General features: G+C 46.0%; 4 protein-coding genes across 4 annotated transcripts; 1 reads left to right on the top strand and 3 right to left on the bottom strand.

The window, feature by feature from the left end:
- Positions 1-5,046: 5,046 nt before the first annotated feature.
- LRP88_05672 (uncharacterized protein) lies at positions 5,047-5,975 on the top strand (the record flags this gene model as incomplete). Its single annotated transcript, XM_083242222.1, has 3 exons — positions 5,047-5,106; positions 5,315-5,668; positions 5,967-5,975. 3 exons carry the CDS (start codon positions 5,047-5,049, stop codon positions 5,973-5,975), a joined length of 423 nt encoding a protein of 140 aa, XP_083101158.1.
- Positions 5,976-8,289: 2,314 nt separating this feature from the next.
- LRP88_05673 (FAD-binding oxidoreductase) lies at positions 8,290-10,275 on the bottom strand (the record flags this gene model as incomplete). The annotated part of the gene is made up of 5 exons (XM_083242223.1): positions 8,290-8,764; positions 8,818-9,095; positions 9,152-9,504; positions 9,561-9,593; positions 9,648-10,275. The coding sequence occupies 5 exons, from the start codon at positions 10,273-10,275 to the stop codon at positions 8,290-8,292; spliced, it is 1,767 nt and encodes a 588-aa protein (XP_083101159.1).
- Positions 10,276-12,558: 2,283 nt separating this feature from the next.
- LRP88_05674 (uncharacterized protein) lies at positions 12,559-14,054 on the bottom strand (the record flags this gene model as incomplete). Its single annotated transcript, XM_083242224.1, has 3 exons — positions 12,559-12,588; positions 12,925-13,614; positions 14,022-14,054. 3 exons carry the CDS (start codon positions 14,052-14,054, stop codon positions 12,559-12,561), a joined length of 753 nt encoding a protein of 250 aa, XP_083101160.1.
- A 552-nt stretch (positions 14,055-14,606) lies between these two features.
- LRP88_05675 (aldehyde dehydrogenase domain-containing protein) lies at positions 14,607-16,196 on the bottom strand (the record flags this gene model as incomplete). Its single annotated transcript, XM_083242225.1, has 4 exons — positions 14,607-14,899; positions 14,949-15,752; positions 15,803-15,857; positions 16,167-16,196. The coding sequence occupies 4 exons, from the start codon at positions 16,194-16,196 to the stop codon at positions 14,607-14,609; spliced, it is 1,182 nt and encodes a 393-aa protein (XP_083101161.1).
- Between the last annotated feature and the right edge of the window lie 10,056 nt (positions 16,197-26,252).

Genomic DNA, 26,252 nt, shown 5'->3' on the forward strand with positions numbered 1-26,252 from the left:
TCTAAGGCACATAAGCCGCGCTTAAAAGCCTTATTACTACGCGCTTTAAGTAACCTCTTCTACTTCTAAATGCGGGTAAGCTTAGCCATCGCCTCCTCTAAAGCAGCCTCTGCTTTAGCCTCCTTACCTTCTAGGCATTTGCGCTCTTAGATATTTTTCGCAACTATAAAAAGATTAGCTAAACCGCTATAGAAAAGCACTAATACCCACTCACGGAAGGAAGCCATACTAGCCCCATTATATATAACCTTCGCATTAATATAATTAGAGCAATAATTAGAATAATTAAAAACTACCTTATAAGATAGGCCCTAGCAGAAATAATAAGTATAAGGTATAATTTTAGAACTAAAAGCCTTAATATAAGCAGAAAGACCTTACGCTTTAGAAAGCTTTCATAAAGAAGTACGCTTAGAAACCCGGCCTAATATCATATTAGTAAAAGGGAATTTTTATAAGTCAGAGTTACCCACCGATAATACTTAGCCACTAAAACTAGTCCTAAGGATAAGACCAATAGGGAGGGAACCTCATATCATGACTATGATATAGGCCAGGCGGGGAAGCATAGTAGAAAATACTCTAACTAAGTAAGACCGAGAAAGCTAAATATCACTCCTATTAGTCCTAGGACTAAACGTCGAAAGCATTGGTCCTACTAATAGACTAAACCCAGAGAACGCCAGTCTAAAAGATCAATCACAAGTATATAAAACACGCTTATTATACTTTCTTATATACTAGCTACCCCAGCTATTAATATAACTTAGTTACACTCAATACCTTTAAGCATATTACCAGACGTGACTTATAACCTATTGCTTAGACTACGCCTAGCACTCTCTGCCAACATAAACCCTGCACGACCGGTTTATCCCTTGGGAAACACACGATCGTCACAGTGTAGGCTAATATTACCTCGCTAACTAGTACCGAGAAAGTAACCTCCTAGGCGATTAGGCTATTGCGATGACCTAAAATGGCTAGACTGATAATAAGACCGGGCTTAAGTGGCTTAAGCACTTTGATCGGTGCATAGTTAAGCGATTAAATAGTTACTATCGTCTTTTAATCCTTAATAGCTATAAAAGTCACTACTCTATTAAATTTAAGAGATATTACGAGGAGAATAAGATTATTAGGCTTTATATACTACCTTATTTATCTTATCTACTTTAGCCACTTAATATTAGGTGCTTTAGCGTGCTTAAGAATGCTTATAGTTAAGAAATAGAGCTTCTAATTAGATGCTTTATAACCTATGTTTCGAAGACTGAGTTCTTTCTAGCCTTCTACGCCGCATTTTAGGCCACTATGATAGAAAAAAATATTAAGTTAGCCTTTAGAGAAGCCAGGCTTATTCCTCTTAACCCAGAAAGTATAGTCTCAAAGCTTAATATATAGCTATAGACTTTAATGCTGCCTAAGGAGGTAGCTAAACCGTTGACCCCTTAGGTTTTAAAGACCCTAAAGACTATGCTTAAGGCTTAATCTTAGTTAAAATATCTTAAGAGACGAGTTAGAAGGCATAAAAGTAGCTCCCTAGAGTTAATTCTAGAAGCTATATAGTCTTCTTTTAAAAGAATAAAAATAATTATGCATAAGGTTGCCTTATTAAAGGCTAGGGTTAAAGACCTAGAATAGGCAAATGAGATACTAAGCTGGCGCTAGAGGGCAAAAAGGACCTGACTATAGAAAAGAGGGGTAATAATAATAAAGGAAGGAAGGTAAGTAATTAATTAAATGGATATTAATGCGTAGGTAGTGGCTAAATCGTCGAGGAGTAATAGTTAAGGGAGGTTAGCGCGACCGGGAGTTTGGCATTATAGTATCTATAATAAGCCTAGTTATAATGCAAGAATATATTAGGTAGTAATTAAGATATCTAGGGAAGAGTATAGCGAGTAATTTTAATTAATAAAATAGTTTATGGTATTTTTATTGCGATTTCTATCTTAAAGGTATAAGAAAAGTGCGACGCATACTTGCATGCGACGCATACTTATCATGTACGTTACTATTTTTTAGGCTCTCCTTTTCTATACACTGCTTCTGTCGGAAAGTAGGGCTCTGCCTTGATTGTCTGTATTGTGTTGCCCCTGTAGCTAATTGACTCAGGGGCTGCCATAAGAGGCAATTCTAAGTTCCGAGGCTTCGCCGAGGTTTCGTCGACGATGTGCCGGATCTGACTAATCTCGTGTACACAGTCTTATCCAACAGCTTCCTTTTTAGATCTTATTAGCGTCTTAAACTAAGAAGACTACCGTAGGATCTCGAGAAATTCGGACACTCTAGCGTGCCTTGGCGAGCGGGACTGGGTGGCCGATCACGCCACCCGCGAAATTTAGCCGGCGGCTTGATTCAACTTCCACACATGAGCTTGAAGCCATCGCGAAGGCGTCAATGACCTATTCTATGACTTTCAATAGCGAAGATGGCTTCTTTTGATAAGCCGATGAAGCTATATAGACTTCTGAAGCTGCTAAATCTAGTCATCTAGCGGGATAACCTCTATGACGTCTTGAACCTGAGATATCTGCGAGTCATAACTTTCCTCTCGTCGAGCTGATCTTTCTGAATTATTATGATCTTGGAGTCGTTAGATAAGGTCAGCCTTCTTCCCCGAGACTTTGAGCCCTCTTTCCTTTAGTATTTCCCTCAACTTAGCCATAACCTCCTCATGATATCTTGTTATTATCATCAGCTCACTGTCGTCGGCGGAGATGAGTTCCTGATCGTCGAAGAAGGGGTCCACCGGGTCTTCGTCCTTGATGATGACTTCCTCCGTATTTTCCCAACCCGTGAAATCGATCTGATCTGGTGAGATATCTTTGATGCTGATGAAGCAGTCTTCGGATCTATCTGGCCGCACACTTATCCCGCAGTTTAGGAATGCCTTTTTCACTAAGTCCGGGTTGGAGTTAAGACGCTGAAGAGCAGCGGCGACGACGTGTGTAACTATAACCCTTTTATTACCCATAGTCCACTGATAATCCAGTCCATTCTCCCTCTCTATATGCTCTATATACTCGTCAGTTGCCTCCTGAAGCCACCGCTTAAAAGGACTGTCGATAGCCGTGTCAAGAGGTTGCAAAAGAGCTATATAACCTCCTGGGATAAGCGCCAAAGTGATATTATATGCCTTTAATTCCTCCTTAATAGAGGGCGTCTTATGGAATGCTGCGGCATCTATGACCAAGAGAAAGTCATCGCTATCCTTTGAGCAAAGTGGCGAGAGCTCTTCCTTAATCTAGCGTGAGAAAAGGTCCTCGCTATTATATGCCGTCTTATTATATTGCACGGTGGTATTAGGCGAGTATAAGTGCGCTTCCTTTTCGAAGAGTTGACCACCTTCCTTGGTCGGAACGCTATGGAAAATGAGTTTTGGCTTTAGTCTGTGGATGCTGTCTGCGAAGATATATAAAACTAATGTTGCTTGCCTCTTATTCCAGCCAGAACGGTCTGTTTTGCCGGCCATAGTTCTGGCACCTTGTATCTCCCACGTATATCCGTCAAGAAACTCAAAAGGAATTAGGGTCTCATCGAGGTTAAGTATTAGCTACTTCGGGAACCGGCGTTTTGGCGAGTTTAGAATCCTCGCGATGTTTCGAGATTGACCTCTTTTTTGAGAGACGCGTCTGATGAATCGTAAGAAGTTATTCACAACGTTGATATAGTCTTCTGGCCGCTTCGAAGACTGTTTTGTTACTCGACGCTTTATAATGTTGTGACGCCGTAGGAAACCCCGCCACCAACCGTAGGAGAATGAGAAGGGCCACGGCACATCCGGATATAGCTCCCTGAAGGCCAACCGTGCCTTGAGGCGAAACCAAGCGGTTGTGACGATCTGTTGCTTCTCTCGGCGCTCCAAGAAGAGGTTATATAACTTCTCTTCTAGGTCGGGCCACTGTGAAGCGTAGCGGCGCTGTTGATTTGATATATGAGACTCACGGAATTCGTTCTAGTCAGCAATCGTGCTCTTGGGGATCTTAAAGTGTTTCTCGGCATCGCGAAGAGATGGTGGCTTCCACTCGCCGAGGCGTTGAACACGATGGTGAATTAACTATATGATAACCTCCTCCTTCTTCTTATCTGAGTATAACCTCTCTTGACGATGAATTGCGGTGCTCGCAGTAAATTTCCGGTCTTTATATGGCTTCTTCCTCGGTCCCGGCTTCTTCTTTGGCGTTGCAGATGAAGCCCACGTACGGGGATTAGTCTTAATATCGCGAAGGGCAGGCATCGTACCAAAAAAAGCGTTGGCGATAACTTTACATAAGAATTCTTTAATTGATGATGAAAAAAGAGATATTCCCTTAACCTCGACATCTTGATCTTGTGATATTACCCCGCCCGGGATGACTTCCGCATACTAATTGTATGTGGAAGTGATCATCGGAAAAGTGGAACGCTAAGGGCCTTAGTCCGGCGCTAGAGTGTCCGAATTTCTCGAGATCCTACGGTATATCTTCTCTATACTTGAATCTGGCTGTGACGGTAGAAATAAGTAAATAATTGATATTTTGTATAAAGGGCGACCTCTGGAAAAAGATGTATTTCTTAATCACTTATATCGCTCCAAACTAAACTAGAAATATCAGTCACATACTGCTTTGCTGCCAGCGACTCGGTGACGACAAGCACCATCGCCTATAGCCTTGCAATCCGCCATTCTCTATAGCGCCACGACTCTACACATCGACCGAGAAGCTTTATACCGAATCCTGTATTCATCTGGCTTTAATGGTCTCCGAGGCTGGCTTGGGTCATTCTCCGGGATTGCAACTTCAATGTCGTATCTTTAGCTCACCAGGCTGTTGGGTAGTATGGACTACACTGAGACAGGTCCAGGAATAGGACGCATGCACTGTGCTGCCTCTGCGTGAAGATAAACCCACCGAGTTGAACGCAGGCCCCAACTAATAACTTCTTCCTCACACCAACCTCGTGTCTGAATGTCTTCCTCGGCCAAAACATCGTTCTACTCCGTTCACCACCTGCACAGTAGCGGTTACTACGACTCCCTTTCATTTCATCCTAAACAAGATGGAGTCTTTGGTGCCCAACGCTGAATATGGTCGCATCACCTTTGACGTCTTTGCCCTTGTGAGTTATTTTGGCAGTTCTTTCTTACCCCTACCCCTTACCTAACGTGAGTGATAAAGGAGGAATGGGACTATAACAAACCACGCGATGCAGATGCAGAACAATAGAGGATGTTGGTCAAGAAGTATCTCGCACTTCAGCCGCGTGAACGAACGGTTTGCACAGCCCCAGTTGCTTTCAAGCATGACCCGGCTGATTCAACTCCTAGCGCCATCACGAGGTGGCCGTAGAGAGCCGTGAGCGCGCCCGAAGACGAGGTCGAATTATTGGAGAGGATCACCCCCTGTCCACGCAGGACAACATTACAATGGTCCTTCAGCCTCACCAGACCATCCAGGAGCGCAACATATGCGCCAACAGATGGGGCCTTGCCACTCCAGTGTGGGCTCGAACCTGCTATGAACCTGCGTTGGAGGATGAGTGCCAAGAGCTGAAGGAAGATTGGGCTTGGGAGGAAGATGGATCATCGGGGGGCTGTCTGGAGGAATATTTCCTCCTCGAAGACGCGGCCCTGTATGACGCTGGCCCTGACTACGATAGGGACCACGTTCTCCGAACCATCGTAACCCGGCTGCCTTGTCTTGGCGATTTCTACCCCAATCCCCACAAAGTTGAGCGAGAGGAGAGAGAGTTAGAGGAGCTAAAGGGTGAGAAGGGGGAAGTACCAAATTACAGACTCGTAGCGGGAACGAGGAGGACGAACAATAGAAGCGGGTAGCATGTAGAACAGCCCTGCTCAGAGTGATATACTCGCTATAAGTGATATACTCGCTATAAGTGACAAAGCAACTCAATTTGGACATGTATGGTGAACAGATCCTACTCTTTGCGAAATGCGGCCCGAAACCTAACGTATCTAGTCCACTTAGGCTTACCAAGGAGAGCAGGTAACATTTTACCAGGCATATTGGCTCTTCGAACTACTCAACGGGCTTTCCTTGATAATCAGGGCATGACTTGATACGTCAACAGTTAAACCAAGAAAATTAATAGCTATCAGCAAACGATAGCATTGGAACTCTCCCATGAAACACCATCGTTCACCTTCCTGTGCGACCGGTTATCTGGGGTGTCTAGTGCACCCCTTCCTAATAGTTTGTAGGGCTGCCTGTTCGACCTGGCGTCTGCGAACTCTTTCCTGTGACAACTTGATAAGATGATGATGCCGACGCCGTCGAAGGAAGACATTTCGAAGGAAATGTCGAGCTCGGAAGTGGCTCACCGACTGCTTCTGGCTCACAACAAGGTTCGAGAATCTCCCGAAACTTCTCACCTAATTCCTCCACGACGAAAGCCTTCTCACGGGCCCCATTATCAAAAGGGCGCCATTTAACATACTTGCCATAGTCAATCATCGCTGCAGGGTTGCCTGTGGCCGTGACGGTTGGAATCCTGAAGGAGTTTGCGTCTGTTCTGTTGGGCACGACTGGCGGCACGGGTTTGTAGGTCATTCATGTAACCCGAGGAGGCCCTTTGTAAATGTTTTCGCTGGGAGGTCTGAAGTACCTAGGTTAGTTTTTCGTCCGATGCAGTTGGGCAGATGCTTATCCAACACAGATGGTTCTGCCCATTAGTGGCGCAATATTATTGCATGACGAGGGAATAACCTGATTCCAAGAGAGAAATTCTGTCGAGGAGAAGACGTATTTACGAGTCAAGTCCTTGCAAGTTTCGTTCGACTGAACCTAGGAGATCATTTCAAGTCTCTTCGGCATCGTCATGGTGTAGACAAATCTAGCGCAAATCGCAATTCAATCCGATGCAGACCTTACCATCTTCTTTCATAGACTGGTACTTCGTGTCAATGCCATTCTCAGTCTGGAAACGGTCTATTGCGACCCCAAAGGCGTTCGAAATCGAAGCGCAGTCATCGCCAGGCTTGACAGCGTGGCTAATGCCGCGGCATTTCCTCACCGGCTCTGTCGTCGATCTGGGAACTTTGCATTAACTTGAAAGTCCATACCAGTCACTCGCCAAGAGTAGGAAACTTACACGGCATCAGCGATTGTTTCTGTTGCTGTCGAATGTGGATACTTGATTGCATCTGCCGAGCATGAAGTGAGAAGCTTCGAGATTCCGGCATCTTCAATGACTTCGGGGGCGTAATAGTTAACGACAAAGGATGCGAGGTGCTTGAGTATACAATCACTGCACCTCTCCACTGTTAGATTGGCAATCTTGGGAATGTAAAATTCCCCGCCCTCCTTGTCTGTGATACAGGAGGCCTGATGGGCCCAGGATAATGGGTTTGCCACGTCGTTCCCGGATCTCGTAATGTTAAGTCCCCAGTCATGGTCTTTTGAGCCACAGCTTTTATGGAAATTTTCCATCCAGGTCTACTAATGTTTTGTATACATGGGCCGAGAGACTCGCAGACAGGACTACACCAACCTTCATTGACGTGGTACAGGTTGAATTGCAGTAATGAGTCAAAGGCGTCTCAGTGAGGGATCTGAGTGTCTCAAGCTCAGCTGGGCGGACCAACCGAGGTCCGCACTGAAGCTCCAAACTCAAAGCAGCTCGGCTTCGCGTAGGCGCTGTCGTGGCGATGCCTCCAGGAGTCTTCCAGAGTTTGAGGGATGAGGTCGGCAACTTGAAGGCGGACCAAGCCAGAAGCGTGAACAGCGGTACCATGACGGAAAATCAATAGGGTTGTTGAGAGTGAAAGTTTTTCGATGGTGTGATGAAGGAGCACACTTGACACTCTTCAACTGGAAAACTCTAAGCATCGTAACCCAGCCCCTTGCCTGGGAGGTTGCGAACCGACTAGTGAATGACTGCGTCTTATTTTGAAATGTAGGTAAATTAGGCAAGTTAGCTTCTACAAGGCACCGTTTTAAATGGGTTCTGATGCACAGGCCTTGGATGTGCATTGCATCTCGCTTCGCTGAAATGATCTAATGTTGAAGTGTTGGCTCAAAGAACGCAACAGACTAACACGGTCGACTAACAAAGTAATATTAGAATACTAAAAGCCGAATCAAGGCGTATATGCATGCCTTCTGTGTAAATATCGTGTTTTCGAGTGATAGTAAATGGACTTTTAGAGACGCGACGCACATATAGACGATCTAGCAACATGCAAAGACTAGTTCCTATGTAACTGGACGAACTACCAGCACCACTGCGTATCGTAGGGATCAAGATAGGATGAGTCTTGTGTGCCTAGGCTCTCTCACTTTACTATAGTCGCGGACCTGGAGTCGAATGGGCCGGTGCCACGGCGAACTTCTTCGGATCATAGTTCTTGGGCCAGATACCATTCTTCCCCGGGGCAATAATGCCCTTTGGATCCAGAGCATTCTTGATGAGGGTATTCAAGTGCATCTGTGCGTTGTTGTTGAAGTTGTATGTTCCCGCAATCTGATCCATCAGGGCTAAGTGTGTGCGGTATTCTCCCCAACCCTTCCTCGCTGCGTCGTCTATAAGCGTGCTGATAAGCTGGTGTGCGCGGCGACATGAATCCTCATCGGCCCTATCAAAAACAAGGCAAACAATATGATGCATTTCACGCATGCCAATGACGAAGGTACCAATGAAATCGAAGTTGGCTTCCTCACAACGGCTCCGAGTCAGCTGGTATTGCGCCATAGCATCGTCACCGGTGACTTTGGCGATAGGCGAGAAGAAGAGATGTGCGCCGTTAGGTAGCCAGTTCCTTATAATTTAGTTAACTGCGAAAAATATTGCTCTGGAGTTTAGAAGACTTACACCCATTCCAGCTCTGTGTAGGTGGGGATACCTTGAAGCGTAAGATGCCGAGTTTGTAGGACGACATTATCAGGCATATCCTCTGGGAAGTAAAACTTTACGCCAGGGATAGCTGAGAAGGCATTCTTGACAACCTCCCACATAACCTTCCTGACTGGCTCGGGGCCGTAAAGCGCTCCATAAAAGTTCCAGCGCCCAAGGTTTAATTTCTTTGCAATTTCATTAAGTTCCAAGTCATTGAGCGGCTTCTTTGAAGATGTGTATGATGCGCGATTACCCTTATGACAACTGTGAGTAACATATGTGAAGGATAATAGGGGTTTGCTTTACTTACCATGACAGCTGCGTCGAGTAGAATATGTCTAACGGTTGGGACGTTCTGGAGGACCATTGAAGTCCGAAGTGGTCTAATGATCTCGATGGCTTGGTGTAGATCCTTATCCTCAGGAATAGTAATTAGGTAGGATTGATAGCCACCCGGATTAACCATGAGCCAAATGCCCATCTTCACTACAATTCCGAGTGAGGATTGACTGAAGATTCCGTCATTATATGGACCGAATCCATAGTTAAAAAGCTGCCAGGCTGAATTAGGTTCTTGTTCGTGCGGCGGTGCGTTAGGATCTGCATTAGGGTTTGGGAGTGCACCCATTCCCGTGCGAACCAGCGTTCCATCTGGGAGGATAACTAGCAAGAGTATTAGCTATAAAGATCTATAAAGTCTGGTCAGTGTTAATGCCTACCTTCCATGCCGCAATGCATCATAAAGTGGTCCCCTGACTTTTTATCAGCTTGTCATTATAACTGGTTAAGAGCAGCAGTCTTCATACCATATGGCGTATAGCCTACGCCTCTTTCAATTGTGTTTCCCAGAACAGAGCCTCCTCCCAGGTCTGGCACATCAATCCAGAGCTTATCACGGAGATCATTGTCGACCAAGTACTGATGAAGATCCGCAAATGTCACTCCAGGTTCGACCAATGCGTATGCTCCCTCAACATCAACTTTCAAAACCTTATTCATGTGTTTTCCGAGGTCAAGAGCAATAGATCCAGGGACTCGGGGCGCTGCTCCCCCATACCCGATATTCCGGCCAATAGATAAGGGCCAAAGGGGAATCTCGAACTTGTTGCATAGCCTAACAATGGCTTGGACTTCGGCGACATCGCGCGGGGTAATAAGTGCCGAGGATATGAAATGCTCTGGACCAGTGAGGTGGAACATATCATGGATCTTGCTCTGGTCAAGGTAGTCCTGTTTGTTGCATTGCTCGCTGCTGCTGACGATTGTGACATTCTCGGATCCGCTAATCTCCTTGACCGCAACAATGAACTCCTGGAAGGTAGTGCTGGATGTTCCTGGGGGTAGGACCAAAGGGTTGACGGTGGCTTGGTCCGTCTGCCCATGCTGCGCGGTCGCAGGGGCCTGTTTCGAGTTGGATTCTGGACGGCCGGACATGTTCGGCAGGAAAGATTGATGCAAGTTTGTGAGGCAAGGACTAAACTGAAGTAGTTGGAAAAGAAAGGTGGTGAAGTATTGGATGTCTGTGGTCATCCGCCTCAAAATATATCTATCCAAGGTCGATGAGAGAGGAGTGAGTCGTCATATCCTGCAGATTCCCGACCCACCACGGGGCGGTCCTGTCCTGGGGTGGCAAAAGCCGCCGTGAGTGGCATTTTCCCGTCTCTGTAGCCAGCCATCCTCCCCCGCAGAGGGGGTGGGAAAATGCCGTGCTGTGGCCAGGGTCTGCAAAGCCGCGTGGTGGAGGTGGGAAATTATCCGACAGATGACGAACCCCGCCTGGGGAGCACGGAGCTGATCAACGCTAATCTAAGCCAGTTTGCGCGGGTCATGCATCGCAACAGGCTGAGAGCAGCAACGCCAGAATCCCAGGCACTCTAGTTAGCTAGAAGTGTTGTAACATGTCCACAAATGAGTAAGCCAGCGTCCTGTGGCAGAACATGAAGGAGGCCTTTGTACGGAGTATGGTCAAGGACGTGGTGAGATTGTCTATCGTGAGAGTATTTCTTTTTCCGCAAGAGAGCATAGGCAATATATATAAACAATAAAAAAAGAAAGCTCAACCTTCATAATTGCTTTCTGATGTCTAAACGACGCAAAATTGTGGCGTCCAGGACCAGTTCATTAACCTGGAGCTATCACAGAAGGAGTATCCATTTCTCCATGCTTTAGGGAGGCCATACGAGTCCTTTCAAACGCAGACTCCCATGCTGATGATGTTCTTTCCTTTTAAGAGTGCTAAAAGAAAATCACGTCGACAATCAAACCACTGTGCTTTGGTGTTCCAAGGCGTCGTCTCTTTGATCGCCTTGGCGTCTTGGTACCGGAAGAACTGAGAGTGTTAGGTGTGCCCAACCGTGGTCACGTTTGTTAATATTGCAGCTTCTTACTGAGGAATAGAAAGAAGCCCAGGCTTTCCCTCATTAGAAGAGACATCTGGAGCCTCATTGGTTCCTCTGCCCCTGGGTTATGCGCGATGCATCTGTCAGGGCAGAATTTGTCTGAATCGGAGCCAAAGGTTTCTCGCCATCGGTTCACCCTTCCTGGACTGACACTATAAACAGTGACTTTAGAGATAAAATATGGTGTGAGTTGATAGCCTTCAAGCCGTGCTTTTCAAGGGAATTGACTTGGTACTGGCTGGAATGGTGCAGCCGAGTGCGTTCGGAGACGACAGCAGACAGATATGGCAGCTTTTCTGCCTCTTTGAAGGAAATCTCACGCCCTTCTTCACATATATTCAGGGCTCGGTAAGTTTCATTAATTTCCTCCACCAGCCTTGTCCTCGTAACGGGTCTTTGACAAGATGTCCGGGACCAGCTACGATGGCGATGGCTTGCACCTAGGATATTCACGCCCAGGGTCGTGGTTTTTCTCTTCACTGGTAATCCCTGGGGTCTTTATCTTGGATTGAATGCTGGATATGGCCTCTCCTTTGGCTGTAGTGGAGGCTGTGTGTCATCCTTGACTCTGCTGTCCAGCCACTCTAGGAAAACATGGAAAGCATTCAGACGATGGTCATTTTTACATATAATGCAGGTGTTGAGCTACAGCGCGCTCTGATTGCCCCGCTTAAGGGGCTACGCGCAGTTATCTCACCACATTAGGCGATGCCCTCGTTTTCAGAAAACTATGGCTCTTTCAACTACCGTTTTTCGTGCTTCAAAGTGACTGAAGGCACTCTGTACGAGAGTAGGTATCTTATCATTTTTACTATGCACCGAAGCAGCGAGCGGCTTACTGATTATTCTCTTACCTTAGTCACCTGCTTGCCGTGGCCGTAGGTAGTCATGATTCCCTCTTCTCAGGTAAAGCTAACTTTGCCAGGAGATATTCAGATGACTTGTCCATACTGGCAGCGAATTTCTTTGACATCGTCGTGCTAGGTCTCTCAGGAATATCTGAGACCTTCAGAACTCGCTCGACCTAGCCAGGAACGAGACGAGAATCTATCGCGGGAGACCATCAGGCTGATGGCATTTACCTCGGGTCTCGGCGTCACGGCATGTTGTCAATACTTACACCTACTAAGACATTCAGGGTACAACATGATTCTCAAAAAGAGTTAGAAACAAAATTCATCTACGCAGATGCTCTTTTGGTTTGCAACATTGACAAGTTTTCTATCATGGAAAAGATGTATTTTAAAGTATATCTCTACTCGTGCAAACAGCAAATTGCCACTCGACCTTACCAAGCTTATTCATACGTAAAGGCGTGTTAAAACTTGAGCACAAGCTTGCCGGTGTTCTGCTAACGTTAGAAATAGTTGCAAATAGACGGCGTGTTACTCACAGCGGCAGACTTTTTGGCAGCCTTATCGAGTTCTGTGAAACCCAGCAAGTTCACTTTTGGTTTCAGAACCCCTCTCCTAACAAACTCGAGAGCCTCCAATGTTTCAGTTCGCGTGCCTACCAGTGTACCAACAACTGTGATACCCCTATCAATGACCATGAGGGGATGCAAGTTCATGGCTTGGTCTGGTGGAGGTATACCTACACAGACTAGCGTGCCAAAGACCGCGAGGATATCAAGCGCGCACTGATAAGCTTTTCCGGATCCTGCCGTGACGATAACTGCACTTACTCCGGCCTCATCTGGAGTCAGCTTCCTTAAAGTCGCTGCCATATCTGGATCAGATGCGTCGAAGTATGCTTCCGCTCCCATCGCAAGACAGAGCTCTTTGGCAGGCCCAATGTCAATAGCAGCCACGCGGTAGCCCATTGACTTGGCATACTGGACTGCCAGTCCACCGACACCACCGCCTGCACCTATAATCGCGACCCATTCCCCCGGCACAGCCCTACAGGTCTTCAAGGCCTTATACGCAGTGACTCCACCGCATAGGATAGGCGCAACTAACTCATCTGGCAGGTTAGGGTCGTTTGGGATCTTTAAGACATAGCGGCTAGGCACGACGCAGTACTCGGCAAAGGTCCCATCCCACTTGCGGCCCGAATTCTGCTGCTCTAGGCACCGAGTTTCACCCCCAGGATGGCGGCAAGAAGGGCATTGGCCACAAACGTCACGGACCCACGCAATACCGACTCGGTCGCCAGCTTTGATAGTAGTCGGGTCTACGCCGGGGCCGACCTGAACTACGTAGCCAACGCCTTCATGGCCGAGGATATCACGGCATGGGCCAAGATGACCGGCCGCGAGCGATAAGTCGGTGCCACACACGCCGGTGACGGAGACCTTCACGAGAACTTCCCAAGGGCGGAGTGATGGGATTGTCGTCGATCGGATTTCGAAAGTGAAGCCGGAGCCTGATCGCTGTTCTTGCGTGAGACCATTTTCAGGTAACTCAGGGTGGTTGGAGGACAAAAGTCAAGTATGGCACTGGACCTGACTCACCACTACAACCGCAACTCTGTGGCTGGACTCTTGCTTGTTTGCCATCACAGTTGCCAGGTACTCGATAGATGATGGTTGCATGTGTTGTTGGTCTCAGAAGGTGTAGTAGTAGTATTTTATGTCTGTGAGAGGACCAGAACTGACATCGCCTAAAATTTATATTTACCCAACGCAAGAAACTCATTACATGAAAAGCCAGAAGCGTCAATGAAATACCGAGGTGACAAGACGACCCGAGATCTAAGACCTCACTACCCCGGATTGCCCACTTCAACAGTCGGAGGTGGGGAAAATCCCGGTGGAGTATTGCCGAGACCGGTTAGTACCTTGGTTTCACTGGTCTTCTCAGGGGTGAGCATTTTGCAGCTTTATTGGCAGCTTTGCCCCCACCCGGAGGCCTCGCCTCGATCGATCACATGAGCGTCTCAACAGTTACACTTGCATCAATATTCCAGACGCCTTAACATGCTGCACACCCCCAACGTCGCAATTTCTACTGGCTTTCACGGTAACATGTCATCCCAGAGCATTGTTTGGACCAACCTTTTACTATAGAGGGCTAATTCACATCTCATCACTTGTGCCGTGGTCTATTGGTGGGCAATTCTGGCAGCTGAATAGAACCTGCTGCGCTACAACCCTTAACAGATTGCTCGAAATGCGGGTATGGTTCGGTGATACCAGGCCGAGGCCCGTTGTTGCAACAAGGGAGGAAACTGATCAAGGTGACAACCCAGCCAAATTAGTCTCCTGTTTTTCAGGAGATGGGCCCAGCAGAGGTTTTGACCGGAACATGGATGGCGGGCACGGATTCAGAGTGAGTGCCCAGTTAGTATTGTTCTCTATACCTGTTACTCTTGAAGTTTGTTGCAAGTGCTCCGTGTCGGAGGCTTGTAAGCCCTACAGCATCACTACACCTTTGACTTGTACAAATGAATCACCTTCGGCTTGCAATATGCAAGCAAACCCTTTCTGCCCCATTCTCCGCCTAATCCGCTCTCCTTGTAACCACTAAGATGGGCCTGTGGTAGAGGCCTCTCAAAGCCGTTGATCCAAACAGTTCCGGCTTCGATCTGATCTGCCAGTCGTCGAGCCCGGTCAACATCCCTTGACCAAACAGCTCCTCCAAGGCCAGAAGGATCACTGTTGGCTCGTCTGATGACGTCGTCTTCATTCCTCCATTTTAGTAGCGGAACAATTGGGCCTAACCGGACTTATTAGCATAGGAACAATGAGGTAGCCAAGGAGCGTACCGAATGCTTCGCCCGTGACGGCGAGGGCATTATCCGGGGGGTTGTCGATGATCGCAGGCTGAATTATAAAGTCTTGGTCCGAATCCTTAGGATTACAGCCAAGAGCAAACTTGTAACCGTTTCGACTTGAATCCTCAAAGAAGCGCTTGACGATGTTATACTGGATCTCGTTCTGAATGGGGCCGAGCATGATGCCTGACTCCAATGTGGAAGTTGGTGCCACCTTCCACTGCTTCACCGTTTCGACCATTACCTTCAGGAACTCATCATAGATGTCTTCATGCACAAAGATTCTTTTGCTCGCCACACAGAGCTGTCCCGAGTTCATGAAGGATCCAAGTGCCACCTGAGGTGCGACAACCCGGGGGTCGGTATCAGGACAGATGATGCTGGCGTTGTTCCCCCCGAGCTCTAAGGTGACTGGCTTCAGGAGCCTTCCTGCCACTTCTGCTATCTTCTTTCCCGATGCGGTCGAGCCGGTGAAACTGATCTTGTCGATTCCAGCATGACTACACAGCGTAGGTCCCAATTTCTCGTCGCCATTTAGAGCCTGAAGAACACCGGCGGGAAAGACGCTCTGGAACAGTTCGACAACTTTCAAGATAGAGTATGGCGTAAAAGGAGACGGCTTGACTATGACGCAATTTCCAGTAACCAAAGCCGCGGCGATCTTGCCGATCGCGAGGACCAAGGGGTAGTTCCAAGGGCAAATCGCCACCACTACGCCCAGGGGCTTCTCATGGATACTGAGTTTGAGCTCTTTGTCGTCCTGGATGATCACTTCCTCAATGGGCTCCTGAGAAGCTGGGCACTGTCAGCGTACTTCTTACATTGGGGTTAACTAGCTGGCTTACCATTATATTGCAAAAAGTGGGCCGAGTGGTCGATCTCGAGATGGGAGAACTCGATCTACAACTGATCATCAGAATTATACGTTGCAGCTTCAGCATGTATTCTAGTCACCGGCTTCCCTCCTTCTTTTGTAAGCAATGTTGCCAACTTCGACCTGTGGGCGACAAGGATATCGCGTGCGGCGACAAGGGAGTCTTGACGCCGAGACCATGACGACTGGGACCAATCCTTGAAGGCGATTCTGGCCGATGCTATGGCACGCTCGACATCTTCCAGCAATGCCACTGGCACATCCCAGAGTTTCTGTCTGGTTGATGGATTGGTACCATGGGTGGCTTGCAGCCCCGATGTCGGATTGCCACCCACAGTGTTGACAAAGGAGCTGAACTCGTCCATAGTGTGTTTGCGCAAGATATTCAACACAGTAAAATATCAACACTGAGTAAGTGCATTGGTTCTGCCATCCGAGACATCCCTAGGGCCTAGATTAAATAAACAGAACTCGCATCAACTGGTCCCCCCTCTTACTGCGTGGACAGCGTGAGGGGAAATTTCCGCTCATGGGTCGGTAGTTGTGTATCCAACCCCACTGGTTGAAGTCAACAGTCTACTCTACCGCGGACTGACAGACTTCTGCCGCCGGTGCTCGGACCCTCCCTTTACCGGTAATGGTACAACGAAGCACTGAAACGGAAAAAGGACCACTACGTGTCAATACCGGGGGAGAGGGGTGGACAAGGTTCCCGAAATTGGACGTGTGTACTCAAGAGTCACTATGTGCAAAGTGTTGACAAGGAGTTTCTTTTCAGGGTCATCTACAAAGACCACAGCTGGAAGAAAGGCAACGCCAACATGAACATGTCGATGACGACGCCGATGAGGGAGTTTGACCAACTATAGAACTTGGTGATATCGGTCATCGGAACGGACCAGATGTGCAACTGCAATATGCACTTGTGACATCGCATTGGTCGCCTGAGCTCAGCTTGTCAAGCTACAAACAGGTATCGATGTTGACCAATCAGGCTGCCGTGTCTTGATTCACGTTACTGGGCATTGTGCAAGACTATCGGCCAATGCTGATGAATTCTCTGGGGCGGTGGCCATGCTCGTAGTATGTGAGAGTAATGCCAACGGCATGGTGCGATAGCTACAGCGCAGTCTCAGGGCCAATTTTATATTTTTGGAGCTTCACTCCGGGGACCTTCGCTCTTTAGTCTTCTACGTGACCAGGAAAGTTTCTACTACGAGGCAAAAGGTACAACCCAATGGAGGATGGAAATTGTGGTCGTCTCCCTGCCTCAATTGCGACAAGGCATCAAGGGGTGGCCGAGGCGGTAGCGCTTCGAGCCTTGCCACTCCAGCCGAACGTGATGGAAGAACTGGCCCCCTTTCACAAAGAGCCAACTGCAAGTGACGAACAACCTTCACACCTGACCTGCGCCACTAGGCTAACAAACGAGCTAGAGGAAACATCCTTTGCAGGCTCATTTCCCATCGATGCCGAGCCCCGATCCGAACGCTCGGGAATTCCACCACCCCCGCATTCACCCCTGTTTCGTGTCTGTGCGTTTTTTTGCCCCAGGATTAAGTGTTGAATATGGGGAAGACGCACGATCGGAAACTTTTGTCAACGACGATCTCTGGGGAACGTCGATCGGTACCAAGCGTAAAGGATACCCCCGTAGCAGAACATTACTGTGGTAAAGTAGAGATGCCCTTGTGAGTAACTTTAAGCGGATATGTGTGTGGTAATTTCCGACGGGCGAAACAAGCCTCTCCTCCGTGAGTCTGGGGTCGGGAAATTCAAAGACCATGTTGAAAATCCCGATACCTTTCAGCCGGGTCAACGCAGTTGTACAACCTCGAGATTCGGGTCGCATATGTGACCACGCCTTATTTAAGTCCAAGCGTCTGTCTTGGACAATACTTGACAAACCTCCAGAACGAACACCAAGCCTTGACTTGCAATGATATTGCCAATTTCTGCCGAAATGTTTAAAGGCGTGTCCTTATCATTTCCTACTTTGCTCACAGCCGCTTATGTACTACCCGGGTTATTTATACTATATTGGTGTTTCTGGATCTCTTACACCAGATATCTTCATCCACTCGCTAAATATCCTGGACCCTTCTTGGCTTCAGTGTCGCGATCATGGCTCGTCATGCAAGTTGCCGGAGCCAGCGCCGACAAGACCCAGAGGAAGCTCCACAGTAGGCTAGGTAAGTCTCAAGGCTCAGTACATGGCAGCGCTAAATGGATTTCGGATAGGGCCCGTCGTGCGGATTGCTCCCAATGAAGTTGCGATTTCGGACCCAGATGCGATCAGAACAATTTACAGCGTTAATTCTGGCTTCACCAAGGTAGTTATCGGTAGTTCTCCTTGTACCTTCTGGACCTGCTAACTTCCCAAGACTGATTTCTATCTTCCGTGGCGGCCGTTATGGGGTACGTTTGCAACTAGCTGGAAACTCTGAACAAGCACTCATTCGACATAGCCAAGTACCCTGACCACTTCACATCTTTGGATGAACAACTTCATGCAAGCCGCAGAAGGATCGTCAACAGCTTGTATTCTATGACAAACATCTTACGAGCCGAGAGCGGCATCGATCTGTGCACAGACTTGTTAATGTCAAGAATGCGGGAGTATGCCGACACTGGTGAAGTTGTCGATATTTCGAGCTGGGTTCAGATGTATTTCCCCCTATGGCCCTCATGAGTGGGTAGCAAGTTACTGACAGGACCATGGACAGGTATGCTTTTGATGTGATAGGCCAGCTGTTCTTCAGCCGCATGTTCGGCTTCTTGAAGGAAGGTGGTGACCATCGAGGTTATATCAGGTCACTAGACACCCTATTGCCGATTTTGGCAGTGACTTCAGCCATGCCAACTTACATTCGCACTTTATTCTTGTTGGCAGGGACAATGTTTGGAAGTGTGCGGGGGGCTTTAACCGCCCTCAATGAGATTGAACAAGCAGCCGAATCATGCATCGCCGAGCGACAGGAAATTCTCAAAAACGGTGAAACTGTTGAAAGAAAGGATATTCTCTCAACTCTCTTCGACATAATCCAAGAAAAGGGTGACAAAGTCGACTTCGGATTGACAGAAGCAAAAGTTGAAGTCTACGTTGCTTTGTTTGTGCCCACTACCTTCTTGCTGCACAAACAGCTAACCGGGAAATAGGTTTGCAGGGTCCGATACTACCGCAGCGGCAATTTCATCCATCCTCTACCATCTTGTCAAGAACCCACAGGCTTATCGGAAGTTGACAGAGGAAATTCGCCAAGCTGCCGCATCTGGTGAGCTAAGTGTCCCGCATGTGCGACACAGCGAAGCCGTGAAGCTCCCGTACCTGGAGGCATGCTGCAAAGAAGGCATGAGGATGCATCCTAGTGTTGGATTGACCTTGTCGCGCAACGTGCCCAAAGGTGGAGGCATGATTTGCGGCGAGTGGTTTCCTGAAGGGACTAGAGTTGGAGTGAACGCAGCCGTCGTTCATCGTGACAAGACGATTTTTGGGGACGACGCAAATGAATTCAGGCCGGAAAGATGGTTTCGAGACAACGCGAAGAACATGGACCGGTATATGTTTCAGGTATGATAAAGCCCAGGTCTAGGTGCTTTTTGTCCACGTTCACTAACACCATTTGTAGTTCGGAGGCGGGTCGAGAACCTGTATCGGGAAGAACGTAAGTGCCCTCATATCAAAGAGTATGGTTAAAATTAACTAGTTGTTAGATATCCTTGTGTGAAATGTATAAGATGATTCCTCAACTGCTGCTCTCTTTTGATTTAGAGGATGCTTGTACGGAGTGGAATACTAGTAACTACTGGTTTAATAAGCCTAGCAATGTTAATATTATAGTTAAGCATAGATCTGGGTTTATTAAATAGACGGAAAGAATAAAATAGGCTTTTAAGATATAAATATTACTAAAATAATTAAAAAATTACCTTTAATATATTTTAAATATTAAACCTTAGTTATTAAATAACATACATGATAAGCGAGCGCCGCAGACAAGCGAGCGCCGCACTTTTCCCTCCTACACCTAACTTTTCATTTAATCAATTAATTATCAACCACCAAATATGTCAGACCCAAATACTGAGGCTAGAACGCTTCTTGCCCTTCAAGCCCTTCAAAATAACCCAAAACTAAGCATCCAAAGCGCTGCAGGGATGTATAAGATTGATGAGCGGCGGCTACGTCGCCGCCAGCAGGGCATTCAATCCCGACGCGATACTATCCCAAATTCACGCCGACTATTTGATCTAGAGGAACAAATCATAGTTTAATTTATTCTCGACCTAGATGCGCGAGGTTTTCCCCCGCGACTACGTGCTATTAAAGCAATGGCTAATCGACTACTTACCGACCGCGACGCGCCACCCATCGGCAAGCGCTAGGCTTCTAACTTCGTCAGGCGATAAGAAAAGCTAAAGACGCGTTTTTTTCGTAAATATGACTACTAGAGGGCTAAGTGCGAAGATCCAGAGGAAATCCGGAAGTGGTTTCGGCTCGTGGCGAATATAATCGCGAAGTATAGCATCCAATTAGATAATATCTAGAACTTTAATGAGACTAGCTTCCTTATGGGTATAATTATAAGCGAAATAGTTATTACTAGCGCAGAAAGGCGTGGTCGACCAAAATCAATACAGCCTAGAAGCCGGGAATAGATTACAGTGATTCAGGTGATTAATACGGAGGGCCAAGCGATTCAGCCGTTCATCATAGGTGCGGGCTAATATTACCTCGCCAACTAGTACAGAGAAAGCAACCTCCCGGGCGATTAGACTATTGTAACCTCCCAAAATGGCTGGACCGATAACGAGACTAGTCTCGAGTGGCTAAAGCACTTTGACCGGTATATAATTAAGCGATCAAATAGTCGCTATTATCTTTTAGTCCTTGATGGCCACGAAAGTCACCACTCCGTCGACTTCGAGAGATATTACGAGGAGAATAAGATTATTACGCTTTGTATGCCGCCTTATTTATCTCATCTACTTTAGCCTCTTAACGTCAGGTATTTTAGCCTACTTAAAAAGGCTTATAGTTAAGAAATAGAGTATCTAATCAGATGCTCTATTACCTATGTTTCTAAGACCGAGTTCTTCCTAGCCTTCTATGCCGCTTATTAAGCTACTATGACGGAATAAAATATTAGGTCTGCTTTTAGAGGGGCTAGACTTATCCCTCTTGACCCGGAAAGTGTGGTCTCAAAGCTTGATATGTAGCTATAGACTCCAACGCCGGTTGAGGAGGAGGCCGGGCCCTTAACCCCTTGGGCTTTAAAGACCCCAAGGATAGTGCTTAAGGCCGAATCTTAGTTTAAATACCTTAAAAGATAAATCAGAAGATATTAAAGTAGCTCCCTAGAGTTAATTCTTAAGGCATTAAAGTATCTTTTTAAGGGAATAAAGGCAATTATATATAAGATGGCATTATTAAGGGCTAAGGTATAGGATCTTCGATAGGCGAATAAGATACTAAGCCGGCGCTGGAGGGCAAAAAGAACCTAGCTATAGAAGAGAGGGGTAATAATAGTAGAGGAAGGAAGGTAAGTAATTAATTAGATAGATATTAATGCGTAGGTAGTAGCTGAATCGTTGAGAAGTAATAATTAAGGAAGGTCAGCGCGACCAGGAGTTCGGCACTATAGAGTATGCGGCAAGCCTGGTCATAATGCTAGAACGTATTAAGTAGTGATTAAGACCTCCGGGGAAGAGTATAGCGAGTAGTTTTAATTAATTAATTAATTTATTATGTTTTTATTGTGATCTTACTAAAGAGGGTTAAGAAAAGTGCGGCGCTCGCTTGTCTGCGGCGCTCGCTTATTATATACATTATTATATAATTTTAAATATTATATAACATACTTAATAGGTGTAAAATACCTTATCTTTAAGAAGGCCTTTTATAAAATAAAATTCTAGAAAAATAAGCTTATAAGATATAAGCCTAGGATTTTATTACCTTATATTATAGCCTATGCGCTTTTTTATAAAATGCTTATCTAAGTAATATCTACTTAGATAAGCAAGATATAAGGGAGTGTTAATACTGCCCCTTCTGGGCTTATTTCCCTTTTAGGAAGGTCACGTGACTTCGGACTTAGGGCTTTATTATAAACCCGATAACTCCATTAAAGCCGTTTCCTTCCAAAGGGTATTTCCTATCTGGTTTTAAATATCTTAGTTTAAAACCCTATAGGTTTTAACTTCTATTATGCCATAACTCGGCTTTTAGTTATTCGCAACTAGCAAAACTAATAGGGTTTTGAAGCCCGGAATTAGGGCTATCTGACGGTATAACTTTTATCCGAATCGGGCTAATAGATTCCAAGCAATTAGATATATAAGCTATAGATTCTCTCTTTAAGATAACTCCTTAGATCTTCAACCAATTCAGACAATAAGAACACTAATAAGAAGCTGGTCTTCTTTATTTTAACCCTACTATCTATTTGTTTTACTTTTATTACTCTATGATTCCTTACCTAGCTAATCAGCTTTTTATAAGGACTGACTCCACTGCTTATTTACCTCCTATCTCTATTACCTACCCTACACCTTATTCAGACCTTATAGTCTATATTTTTCAGTCTTTTATAATAAGCGAGTTAAACAGACAAGCGAATTAAACACTTGAATTTTATACTAGTTTACACTAAATAGAAAAGAATTCTTTAAAAATTCAAATTAAGATAAAAATAGCTTAAACTTTCAGATTAGGTGAATTAAGTGAAATCCTATATAGTAGAATTTTCTTAGTTTTTTAAAAGAAAATTATTTAACATACATGATAAGCAAGTTAGCCATATAAGCAAGTTGGCCACCTATACTGTTGTAAGAGTATCGGGCAGGTGCAAAACTAATCCAATAGACCAAAAGGTCCGCCAGTGTCAGCACAACGTGCTGGCACTGCCTGCCACATCAGTATATAAGGAGGCCCTCAGGCACTTCGCATCCTTACAACTGTGCATTAAAAAATCCTAAACCTTGAGTTTTTAAAAAATGCTGTAAAATAGCTAGAGACCTAAAAAGGCTATTTTAGCTATTTAACTCTTAAATACACTATTTATAATTTTTTTTAAATTTTTAAGAAAATTCCCTTATAGAGAAATACTATTTATACAGTGCGAATAAGAATATTTTATATATCTTACTAAGTATCTATCCTAGAGTCTATATAAAGTTTTTTAGAAACTAAGATAAGCTTATTAAGCTATTTTTAAGATTAGAGCTATTTATAGCTTAATTTAAATTTTCTAGAATTATTTTAAATACTTATTAAATAAAGTGCAAATACTAAGAAATTTCAAAGTGGCCAACTTGCTTGACTGGCCAACTTGCTATGCATAGTTATCTATTATTAAAAAAAAACCCATTCATATTGTTTTTTTTAGGTTTTTTTAAGATTAAATAGCTAAATAAATTTTTTTAAAATCTAGAAAAAAGCTTATCTTATGACTTTCTTAAATAGGGTTTAATAATTATTTTTTTAATATTTTTATAAATTATATAGCGCGTTTTAAAAAATTTAAAGTTTAGCCTTTTAGCTGTACAGTACAAGTGTTCAATTCACTTGTATGTTTAACTCGCTTATTAAGTACGTTATTACATATATTTTGTTGGAGAAACAGAACACACCAACCACAGCGAGGTTGAACGCTTCGTGACCTTCTTCGGGGGATTTTCAAAATAGGGATCTCACACGCTTCTTGGTGAGGTAAACACAATATAAAATAGTAAGGGCAATTGATCAATTGATAACAATGAAAATTTGGTCAGAGAAAGAGCCCAAAAGCTGCTCCTTTCTCGTTGACCATGACGACAGTGATGATGATGCTGATGGCCGAAGGCAACTGGCCTCTGACCTTTTTCTACGTACAGGAAATTGCCCAATGGCCCAAAATGGCTTAGCACCTTTTCCCCCCAACTCAATATTTTTTATTTTAAATAATATGAAACAATACTAACAGTTTTTATTATAATTGTTGGATAGCGTACGGCATATTCGATCAGAACGATATGAAACAACACGATGTGGAGCCAAAAGTGATGATGTTTTTGCTTCATCCTCCTCCCGGCCCCCTCTTTTCTCAAGAGGGGGTTTTCTAGTCATCTGACTAAGGCTAGGATATCTGTGTACTAGGGGTTTATGCAAATTCGGGGCAGATGCCGCCACATGAGGGGTCGATCCAACAATAATTTAAAAAGAAATATTATATTGAGTTGAGAAAAAAGGGTGCTAGGCTGTTTTGGGCCGTTGGGGAATTTCCTGTTACGTAGAAAAGGGTCAGAGGCGGGTTGCCTTTAATTATTATTATCTTCGTCACGGTCAACGAGAAAGGAGCAGCTTTTAGGCTCTTTCTCTAACCAAATCTTCATTACTCTCAATTGATTCCATGCTGCGGGTGTTATGTCTGTGGCAAATTAAGGTGTGCTTCTCCAACCCGATTGGACATATCCGGGACAGAGATTTCATAAGATCGCGGGGGTGGTGAATTTGCCGCTTTGGGGCGGAATGCCTCCACACTATGACGCAGATGTGCCAGCGCCCCCCCTTGAAATCCCCCGCCTCCGCCTGATGGCTATCCCTACGCGATTCGAACTGCCCTCTTGCCCTGTTTGGCGATTCCACCTTTCTTTCGCCGAACGTTCTCTCCTCTCTTCCAAGTCATTTTTCGCCTTGAGTCCTCGCTCTGTTTCCTCGTTGCTCAGGTACGAGATCGCCCAAGAAGCGATGGCCTTTCAGTGCCATTCTTGCCATGCCAAGTTCTCCAAGATGGGTAAGCGGCCCTCGCACATTGCTCAACGGGCGCTTGACGCTCCCGTGAGAACTTCACAATGCATCATCCTCATGCACCAGGCCATGCTAACCTTGCGGTATTATAAGATCATTTGAAACGTCATCAACTTTCTCGTGGGTCTTTCCTTACCATCATTCGCCTCCTGCGACCGCGCAACCGTGTTGACATTTCGCAACTCAAGACGGCAATACGCGTGCATACACTTGTCAATTCTGCTCCCTTGGCTTCAATCGCAGGTCGGCTATAACCCTTCTTACTGTCCTCTCTTGCTCTTTCTAATCTGTCGCTAGGGATGCGCTACTTCGACATTGGAGAACCTGTGAAGAACGTCTCAAGGCGGGCCAGCCTCCGCCAGTCCTGCCGCGACGGAAACGTGGCCGCAAGCAGAACGCATGCACAAGATGCGCGCAACTGAAGAAGAAATGTAGCCGCTCACTTCCATGCGAGACTTGCTTTAATCAAGGTCTATATTGCACTTACAGAAGATCTTCGCCATCCCCGTCGACAACTACCATCGACAAAGAGCACCCAACGCCGCCCTCACTACCACAGATGGATACAGAGCTGACCCAACTTCTGGATGACCAGCCACTGGAAATACTTTTACCGGACCTGGAGCTCTTCTGTCCAGAATCAACTGAACAAGGAGCCCCGAGTCTACCATCATCTCGCCCGACTCACCTGCTGTCTCCGAACCACGCTGGATCCAGTTTTTTCCAACCCGAGGAGTCTGCCTCGGTTTTCTCCGCTCATGGTAGATTCTCAGATATATTACGCGACTGCCCATCGACGATCGAGTTCAATTGGCATCCCCCGAACATAAACCCCATGTCGTTGTCATTAATTCCAAAGCCACCAACCCGGCCCATGAACCTTCGGTTCCTAGCCAAGCTTACGGCAACCCATGGCCTTGCAAACTCGTTCGAGTGCGGCAACATTTTTGCAAGACGGAAGATCATGTCCACCTTGGGACAAAATGGCAAGGCTCTACCGACAGTTAATATTCTCGCAGAAAGCCCAGCGTATCACAGACCCGCACTTGCACGTCTTTGGCCGGGATCGTACCAAGTGCCTGGGTGGCACCACCCTTTGCTCGACGCCAGTTTACATCACGACTGGAGCTCCCCCGACTTTCCCGGCCAGTCCGGACACCTAGACAACGCAGGCTTGATAGAAAGTCACCAAAGAGTTTACTCTCACCCATTGAAATCCAAGTCTCACGAGATTGTCCAAGGAATCCGAGGCGTAGTCTGTCACGACATGCGATGCCGAGGCAGAACAATCAACTGGTCCCCATCAACGGAGCGTTCATGTACTCGATTCTTCTCACCTCTGAATCTCGATAGATTCATGGGAGCCTTCTGGTATTTTTGGTACCCAAACTGGCCAGTATTCCACAAAGCGACCTTTATTGCAGCCCAAAAGCCTGCTCAACTGATCGCTGCCCTGTCATTAATCGGGGCATGCGTGAGCCCGGAGAAGACCGACCGGGATCAAGCGATGCTGTGGGTCGAGGCGGTAGGAGACTGGATTCATCATGATCCCGACTTCTCTGAAGATGCTGTCCCACAAACAGATGATGAAGCCCAGCTGTTGCAGCTTGAACTACGACTCGATATGGTA

Source organism: Fusarium phalaenopsidis (genome assembly GCF_050370095.1).
Source record: "Fusarium phalaenopsidis strain FUZ10S chromosome Unknown contig_32296, whole genome shotgun sequence".
Taxonomy (NCBI): Eukaryota; Fungi; Ascomycota; class Sordariomycetes; order Hypocreales; family Nectriaceae; genus Fusarium; species Fusarium phalaenopsidis.